Source organism: Mytilus trossulus, chromosome 1, assembly GCF_036588685.1.
Source record: "Mytilus trossulus isolate FHL-02 chromosome 1, PNRI_Mtr1.1.1.hap1, whole genome shotgun sequence".
NCBI lineage: Eukaryota > Metazoa > Mollusca > Bivalvia > Mytilida > Mytilidae > Mytilus > Mytilus trossulus.
In genome coordinates this window covers 18,979,050-18,989,106 of record NC_086373.1, presented here as the reverse complement: position 1 = coordinate 18,989,106, position 10,057 = coordinate 18,979,050, and the positions used below count along the sequence as shown (strand labels likewise).

Sequence of the window (10,057 nt, the reverse complement as noted above, 5' to 3'; positions counted from 1 at the left end):
TTGTATTGATGTTAATCATTATTTTATATTGTTATAGTTATATGAAGGCCGTACTTTAACCTATAATGGTTTACTTTTTAAATTGTTATTTGGATGAATTGTCTCATTGGCACTCACACCACATCTTCCTATATCTATGTTATCAAAAATCAAATTAGTAATAATGAACATATGTATTGTTTAAAAAATATTATTTACAAATGTTAACATATAAGAAGAAACCGGGATACAGAATTGTCATACGTTGAGATGAACGGACCTCTAAATACAATGTGCGTTCGATGCATACCATAATTTCATTTTCGAATATAAAAAACTCCTTGCTCTTTTGAATGTCGAACTTGATGATAACTTTGTTATTAGGATCTTACTTTTTTGCTGAAGATGCTGTCTTGTTTTATGACTTGGGGAAAGTCTATAGGGACAGTTTTCAACGTTTAAAAGAATAATTTGATTTTTTTTTATTTCCATGAGCTCAAACATATTACTTTCCGCTCTTTGGTCGGACTGTTGTTGTGTCTTTGACATATTCCCCATTTTCTTTCTCAATTTAACTTGACGAACACATTGATCACAAGGTTGAATTGTCAAAATATCAAAATGAAGAGCATAAAGGTAGTAAAACTTACGACCATAACAACACACACAAAAAATCCGATTGCGAATCATATGCGTACGCAAAACAACAAGTTTAAAGTAGTGTGTCGATGATCAATCTATCAGTAAACCAACATCGTAGATAATATAGAACACTAATTTCGTTATACTTTATAAGAATTATAACGAAATCAGACTTCTATATCTAAATAAGATTTTTTAGATCACATGGCCCTTTGCTTTTTCCATCATTTGGCGTCCGTCGTCCGTCGTCGCCCGTCGTCGTCTGTTAACTTTTACAAAGATCTTCTCCTCTGAAACTACTGGACCAAATGCAACCAAACTTGGCCACAATCTTCATTAGGATATCAACCGGTCCGCGTCCTAGATGGCCGCCATGGCTTAAAAAAGAAGAGAGGGATAAAATGATTTTGGCTTATATCTCAAAAACAAAGCATTTAGAGCAAATCTGACATTGGGTAACATTGTTCTTTGGTCAACATCTTTCTGTCTTGACATTTTCAGATGTATCAGACAACCAACAGGTAATTGTCTTTTGGCAAAGATATTTGTATGTACATAGGATAAACAGATTTCTTAAGAAATTGAACAATATACCCAAACCATTACACCGATCTAAATACACAATTAAAAGACCTCCTTAACTTTAGATCATATTCACACTCTCTTTATTTCAAAATACCTGTGTTTGTATTGATCACATAAATTTTTCTCCTCAACGTTGATAAAATATGACGAACAACATCGTCTGTGTTTTAGGAGTTTATCTTTTATCTTTGCTTGCAGGTAAGAATAACACAATAGTCAAAATTTATTTGTTTTCACTACCTTTATTTCACTGAAGACGTTGTTAATAAGGTACGCATTTCAAAATATGTGTTTATAGTTTTATATATATACTTATAGCACTCATCGATTCATCTGTAATAATTAGAGTAAATCAGTTTTTAGTTATACTATCTAGGTCAAAAAGGTGTTCAATGGTTCAAATCAATCAGTAAAGGCGATACTGCAAAACGTCGTCACGGTTTAAAAGCAGGTATGACAAGTGTGTTTCATTGAAGTAAATTGTTTATACAAATTTCTTTAAACAAGCCAACATACCAACAAGCAAAAATCATGTATTTGTCAAACAAGGCACCCGGAAAGAGCGAAATAATCAAAATATAATAAAAGAAATAACAATACATTATACGCAGTATGATATGATTATTTTGGTTTAATTTTAATTTCATTTAATATATAAGTAAATTAAATAAGTAAGTAAGTCAGGATAAAAAAGATATTGTGCCGCTTTCTGTATTACCCCGGTCATTTCACTTGACACCACACTTGTTTCTAAAACCACTGGTACATGTATAATAAATAACTGCTCCCATAAAAGTGTAAAAATAACATTTATCAATTAATAACCAATTCTTCAGAGAACAATTGAAGGTCTTTCCACCTCGATAATAAGAATAAAATTTAAAAAATGATGTTTGAAAATATCACTTTGTATTGATGTAATGTAGTAAATCAAACTGATATAAAAATAAATAAGATTAATAGGTTAATGCAGTAGACTTAATTGTTTCATAATGAACGAGAAAGAATTTTTAGCAAAGGTCAAAATCTAGAACGTCAAATTGTCCTTTGATCTTGACCTCAAACTGATATAAACAATTTTCAATAGGTTAGTTCAGTAGACTTAACTGTTTCATAATGAACAAGAAAGAATTTTTAGCAAAGGTCACAATCTAGAATGTCAAATTGACCTTTGACCTTGACCGCAATTTTTGAGGTCATAGGTCAGTGATCTTAAATCAAAAGACCCCAGGTCAATCACTTGTATGGAGGTGGAGAACTACCGATTTCAAATACATAAGGGGAGAAAACTCCTTTAAGGAATAACCAAAACTCTTCGACTTAAAATGTTTGAAGTTGCGCCTTATTGTAAACAGTTATTTAGCAAACACATCATATCATTTACTGTAACATTTTCTTTTGAATAACGATAACAAGCAAAATTCTAAATTTATAACATGGCCTTGACCTTTGACCTCAAATTCAATTTCCTTCGAATGGACTAAGGACTTCATATTAAAAGATATAGGCATCTACGACTTATAACGTATGAATTTATCCAACATATCTCCTTAAATTTTCAAAGGGAAATAACTCCCAGAAAATAGCTTCCGATCACTTCTGTCAAAATTAACCAAATCATTCTTAAGAGTAGACGAACAAGTTGGTGAAACCAGTTTGTTAAAATCTTTTACGGTTTTAGAGATATAATGATAACAGGAAAAGGAGCGCTGGGAGATAACTACTATAAGAATAAGTGTTCAGTCACACAGGGTGAGTTTTGAAACCCCAATACTGTACAACATCAGTGGCTAGAAATCTTTTCCGTATGTTGTAAGACAAAAAAGCATCGAACTACATTAGCAGCGAAATATGTTTTATATAAAATTGAATCTTTGATAACAAACTGTTAACTCTTGTGTATAGTATGATGAGTCAAACAGGTATTGCGCAGATTTTGGTAAAACTGTTTCGAGGTCATTGAAATGGGTATTTGTAACTGTCCATTAATGCAAATTAAAAATAATATTCGTTGAAGAAATCGTCAATTTGCTAATGACATCTTTTTATTCTACATTTAATACACTTTTTAAGTGTTCCACGTGTATTCCGTTTAACCATATTATACTGTATTATCATACGAAAAAAATATCACATTTATCCACTCTTTAGTTTATTACTGAGTAAACGCAATTGTCATATTACATGAAATATATGTAATGTTGGTCACTGGACGGTGATAGATTGTTTTAAGTCGTTAATAGCATGAATAAAAAGGCAGGTTAATAAAAATATTCAATAAATAGTTGAATTGTATTGCAACTGTGTTTCGAAAATACTTACAACTGTTTTTTAAAATAATTCTATAATCATTATTTTTTTGTTGTTTAACATGAAAATAAAACTAACATGTCATGTGCTTACACATAGCTTGAATTTGATATTGATCATGTGTTTATATCATGTCGTATTTAACACATTAGAAAACGATTTCAATCTTATTTTGGCTGTTCAAAAGATCAAATGAACCCGGATGTAATTTCACACAGAGTTTAATCATATATCTTTATTTACATCAGGGTTAAAATTTCTTTCGATAATTAAGAAGAGTGTGCTGAAACAAATAACAGCATTGGGGTAATAGAGGACTAAGGGTTTATGTTATTGCAATGATAGAATTCTTTTGACCTTTTATGGGTAAAAAATGACTGGGTATCGGAAACGAGAAACAAGAAACACTCATGAACAACATCTCATTTTCTTTTGATATGCAGTATATATCTATCTTATCGGGGCCTTTTATAGCTGACTATGCGGTATGGGCTTTGCTCATTGTTAAAGGCCGTACGATGGCCTATAGTTGTTAATGTGTGTGTCATTTTGGTCTTTTGTGGATAGTTGTCTCATTGGCAATCATACCGCATCTTCTTTTTTATATATAGTATGAAAAAATAAAAGCACATATTTTAAAAATATATTCTTTTCTTCAGAAACAGTGAATGGAGGGTCTTACTGTACCTACTATATCATTACATATTCTGATGTTGGTGGAAGTTACTGTAATATAGGTTGCTGCAGTTACACAACGTACAGTCCGTGTTGTTCAGACTTTGATAAATATTATTATTACGACTTTTATCATAGTTCCGCAGTGTAAGTGTGATATTACGGTTAATATAAAAAAAAAAAAAAGATGTGGTATGATTGCCAATGAGACAACTATCCTCAAAAGACCAAAATAGCACAAACATTAACAACTATAGGTCACCGTACGGCCTTCATCAACAACAACAATGATGAGCAAAGCCCATACCGCATAGTCAGCTATGAAAGGCCCCGATAAGACAATGTAAAACAATTCAAACGAGAAAACTAACGGCCTAATACAGTTTCTTTATTCGAAAAGTCAATTATAACAACATTTAGCATAGTCAGATTAAACATTTTCTTTATTTAACAACTTTACAGTATTAAGTTAGATTAAATAACGTACCAAATGTAATGTTATCTATATGAAAAAAAGAATAATATGCGCATGTCGTATGTCGAATCTGGCTTCTTTGATACAAGATTAAGTGCTTACAAACAATGCGTATAACATCGAGAAAGTATGTGTAAAAATAGAATTGAAAAACACAAGGATGTTAAACTTTAATCCTTTTGCATTCTTGTTTTCATAGATCTGGAGGAGCGGTCGCGGGCATTGTGATTGGGTCTCTCGTCGGAATGGGCGCATTTATAACTGTAATTATCTGTGTTTGTAATGCACACCTCAGAAGTATTGCTTATGGAGGACAAGTGGTTACATCAACAAATCCCGGTGCAACGGTGTCAGACATCAGTACGTCTAATGGGACAGTCACACGTAAGTTATAACTACAGTTTCGTTCCTAAAAGGATAAAATGACTTTGATGAGTAATTTTCAAACGAATTAAGACAAGTCTCGTAAATACAAGTATTTGTATTGAAAACGTTCTGCAATACAACCATTCTATCTTGAAAAAAAGAATAAATTTAAACATTGCCTTTTGGAGATAACTTTTAACGAACAGGGTACAATAGGATAATTTTGGTTTTCTCATTCAACATTACACATATATATATACAGACCATTACTCATACAACAATACACATGTATTTACTGACTATAATCAGTCGGAAACCAGCTGTTGAAATAGAACAAAAGAATCGAAGCCCTTTGTTAGAGAAGGCGATAAATGTTTACTGTATTGTTTACTATAGTGACAACATTTTTAAAAGTTAATAGAAACAAACAAAATTGTAATTTTCTTCTCAATTACGAGGTGTTTTATTTTAAAAACACCATTTGCATAGGTTTTCAATTTTTCTAGTACATAGTTAAGCAGAACAATTAGATAGCAGGTCGACGACATGGGTATCTTTCAAGATGGATGAAGAAAATGCATAACCTCCGATTTTTTCGAAAAAATTACCACGGACTGAAAACATATCAATCTATCAGTTCAGTAATTTTCGTGTCTGCCCTTCCATTATGTGACTGAGAAAAAAATCCAAAAAATGGGTAACAATTGTACCGAAAAGAGAAAATCGAGTACCTTTTTTTATTTTATTTTAGGGCGTGTTTGAGTTGAGTATTTCATACATCGTCTCGCTTCAGATTCTATCATTTTTATATATTAAAGCTACAGGTTGACTTTATAACACAAAAAAATTACAGTACTAAAAGTCTGCCCTTCCATTATGTGACTGAGAAAAAAATCCAAAAAATGGGTAACAATTGTACCGAAAAGAGAAAATCGAGTACCTTTTTTTTTTATTTTAGGGCGTGTTTGAGTTGAGTATTTCATACATCGTCTCGCTTCAGATTCTATCATTTTTATATATTAAAGCTACAGGTTGACTTTATAACACAAAAAAATCACAGTACTAAAAGATGAAATAAAGGGGTCAAGTGAAATACCTATCTAATGAGTCACAAAAACAAAGAAGGTGTGTTCGAATAGCTATTTTTTTTTTACATAAAGTACTTGACGACAGTCTTTCAAGTTGGATGATGAAAATGCATATCTTCGAAAAATTCGATTTTTTTGTGTGTGGTAACTAGGGTTTAAAGTATTCATACACTAAAAAAATCTACTCTGCCCTTCCACGAAATATTTAATTAGAATTTTTTTTAAATGTTTATAAATTTTCGAAAATTCACCCGACAACCGATCAGACAATAGTTTTAAGTTGAATCAATGCAGACAAGATTATTAACTGATGCTCATTAGCTAGTTGATACATTTCTCTTATAAAATACAACTGACATAAGGATCGTAATGGTGCAATGTAGATAAATTTATCGGTTTCCAAGAGCAAAATTGGTAGCGCGTCATCCCTACAATGGCTTCCATATCTACGATTGTGACAATGAACAGGCGTAATGGGGAGATAATTTTGACGAAGTAGAATCCTGACTGTAATGACATCACATGCATGCATAAACTGACCATTAATCATACAGCCTTACACATAAATACACTGGTAATAAGGCATTAAGCATAACAAATGTAAAAACTGACCATTTTTCATACAGCATTACACATGTAGAATAGTTGTCAAAGGTACCAGGATCAAAATAATACACCAGACGCGCATTTCGTCTACATTAGACTCATCAGTGACGCTCATATCAAAAAAGATATAAAGCCAAACAAGTTCAAAGTTGTAGAGCATTTAGGATCCAAAATTCCCCAAATTTGTGCCAAAGACGGCTAAGGTACTAATTATCTGACCATTATTCATTCAACATGACACATGTATATACATTGACCATTAAGCCCCGGTCATACCTTACCGGATAGTTCGAACGGACGCCAAACGGATAACATTTTTTTCAATCCGTTCATGTCCGTAAGACGTCCGTTCTTATCCGTTCGACATCTGTCCATATTCGTTGCATGTCCGTTAAGCGTAAGTAGTATCCTTCGTCGTCTTTTCTGTCCGGTGGAAAATTATGAGCATGTTCAAAACTTTGAACGGACGTCCAACGGATGAAATGTCCGTTGATCGTCTGGTATGCGTCCGTTTTGTACGGTACTTGTCCGTTTCGTTTCCGTTTTTTAACCGCTACGCGTCGGTTATTCATCCGTTGAGAGTTCTGGCAGATAAATTCACCAACGGATTTCTATCGGACGTATAACGGATTAAACGGATGATGAACGGAACTGAAACGGAAAATGCCAATTGAAAATTTCGTGTAACAAATGCCAATTAGACTTCTTTGACGTTCATGAATTCTTATTATTCATAATCGATCTTAGAGTAAGGGCACGGCTTCACAATATAAATATAATATTACATGGACACATGTAAAAACTTACCAATACTCATACTACCTTACACATGTATACACTGACCATTACTCATACAACATGACACATGTATACACTGACCATAACTCATACAACCTTACACATGTATAAACTGACCATTAAGCATACAACATGACACATGTATACACTGACCATAACTCATACAACCTTACACATGTATAACCTGACCATTACTCATACAACATGACACATGTATACACTGACCATAACTCATACAACCTTACACATATATACACTGACCATTACTCATACAACATTACACATGTATACACTGACCATTACTCATACAATATGACACATGTATACACTGACCATAACTCATACAATATAACACATGTATAAACTGAACATTAGGCATTAATCATAACAAAGTATAAAGATACCATTAGGCATAAAACATTACATACAATTTATAATGGGAATAGAGAATGTATCAAAGCGACAACCGGACAAAAGAGCCGACAAAAGCCGTAGTCAACCAACATTACTCATGTATAAACTGTCCATTTGGTAAAAAACTTTGCACTAGTCACGCAATGATAAACTTCATACACTTAATAATAAGTAATCAAATAGGTTTCAACTGAAGTCGCTGTTGAATAAAAGACGACAAGACGAAAACTTGTGAACTAATTTTTAAATGTCGATTTCTTTACAGATGTACAGCCAAATCTACAGCTTTATGGACAGCCTTATACACAGCCTTACGGAGGCCAAGTGAATGGTGCTTCTGCAGTTGGTCAAACTATGCCAGAATATAGCAAAGGGAATACTTCAGCCCCACCGCCATCATATACAAGTGTTGTGAATGATCATGGACATCAGACAACAGCAAATGTGCAATCATCATATCCTACGCAATCTGACCAGACGACTTCACATTATTCGGATTTGACGCCACATTCAAATGGCAGTGAACATAATTACAGCACGATAACTGAAAATAACACGCCATCCGCACCAAGTGTTGAAAATACAGACTGATGTTTCATTTCAATTAGTACCACTTATATGATTAAATCATATCTTCAAAGCAGCATCATAAATGGAAAATCTGTTATGAAAAATGATTATACTTACTCTATGAATTCCTGCAGACTTTTTTTAATATATGTGGTACCTTAGTTTGTAAAATAATTATCCCTAACTATGCTATAAATGTTTCATGTAACTGAATTATGACTTCTTATTTTTATGATTGCATAGAACTTTCATATAACTTCACATAACTTGGGCAATGTACAGATTTATCTTTAAGAGGACTAAATAAGGAACAAATGGTGTGTTCATATCGATTTGGTATAGTTCTTTTCATGTTCTGGTACAAGTCGTTGTTTACCAGGATTATGAATCTCATATCCTTTTTTTATTCTCTTCGAGGTCAACGATGTTGATCACTTATATTTTATTTTCATGTATTTGATACCGGTTCAGATCAATTCAACAGGTATTTTACTCGGTGTTATAATGTTTTTATTGTAAAAACGTGAAATGTATGCTGAGAAATGATAGATTGAGAATAATGCTGGTAAAATATATGCAAAATAATACATATTAATAGCAGTTGTCATATATATAATTAACAAGTATCTACTAATTCGCCTTTTCAGAATCTAAAGGACTACGTGTATCCCAATTGATTGTACACCAACATGAAAAGGACGTTGCGGCATTGGTTCTATTTCCTTTGTTTAGGAATTTTTAAACCAATGAATCACAACGTTTTGGTGTACGCTTGTGAAAATATTACCCAGAATGCATTAGATTCTGAAACAGCAGATTATGCCGTATGAAAATTGTTACATGTAACATAATGATTATTTTCGACAGCTTAATATTTTTTTATAATCTCCTAAACCCAAACTATTTTTTCATAGAATGTAAACATCAGATTGATTAGAAGGAAAATCTTTGCTAAGATTAAAATGAAAGATTATTGGCTAGAAAGGGTCTACTTTTGTCAAAGATTTAGGTTTGCATGTTAAAAATGGGATATTTTTTTAATTTAAAGGGAAGACTATAAAAGACGAAGACAACAACTCATAGAAAATTAAACAAATTTGTATTTATGTATATCATTATTTTATTTTGTGATAGTTTTATATGTGTATGTTATCATAAATCAAATTATTAAAAATGAACAGTTATGTAATGTATAGTTTTGAATAATATTTTCAAATGTAAACGTATGCGAAGGTTACAGAAAGGTCATACGTTAAAATGAACGGACCCCTAAATACAGTGTGTGTTAAATGCATACCATGATTTCTTGTTTGTATAAAAATAGTTAAGAATTGTATGCTACTCTGTATAATAACTTTGATATTAGGAGCTTACTTTATGCGGAAGATATTGTCTTGTTTTCGGACTTAGGGAAAGTCTATAGGGACAGTTTTCAACGTTTATAGAAATAACGTGATATTTATGTGTTGATTTCCGTGAGCTCAAACGTATTATGTTCTGCTCTTTGATCATGTTGTTGTGTCTTTGACACATTTCTGATTTTTTTCTT

General features: G+C 32.3%; 1 protein-coding gene across 1 annotated transcript; it reads left to right on the top strand.

Annotated features, from left to right (window-relative positions):
* The first annotated feature begins 1,304 nt into the window (after positions 1-1,304).
* On the top strand, positions 1,305-9,219 carry LOC134706928 (uncharacterized). Its single transcript, XM_063566301.1, has 4 exons — positions 1,305-1,404; positions 4,176-4,338; positions 4,866-5,050; positions 8,204-9,219. Exons 1-4 carry the CDS (start codon positions 1,350-1,352, stop codon positions 8,527-8,529), a joined length of 729 nt encoding a protein of 242 aa, XP_063422371.1. The 5' UTR covers positions 1,305-1,349; the 3' UTR covers positions 8,530-9,219.
* The last annotated feature ends 838 nt before the right edge of the window (positions 9,220-10,057 follow it).

Bases quoted from the DNA above. Each gene is read 5' to 3' on its own strand.
- LOC134706928 (XM_063566301.1), top strand. From the start codon at position 1,350: ATGACGAACAACATCGTCTGTGTTTTAGGAGTTTATCTTTTATCTTTG. The intron at 1,405-4,175 runs GTAAGAATAACA...TCTTTTCTTCAG, and splicing joins TCTTTTATCTTTGCTTGCAG to AAACAGTGAATGGAGGGTCT. The intron at 5,051-8,203 runs GTAAGTTATAAC...ATTTCTTTACAG, and splicing joins GTCTAATGGGACAGTCACAC to ATGTACAGCCAAATCTACAG.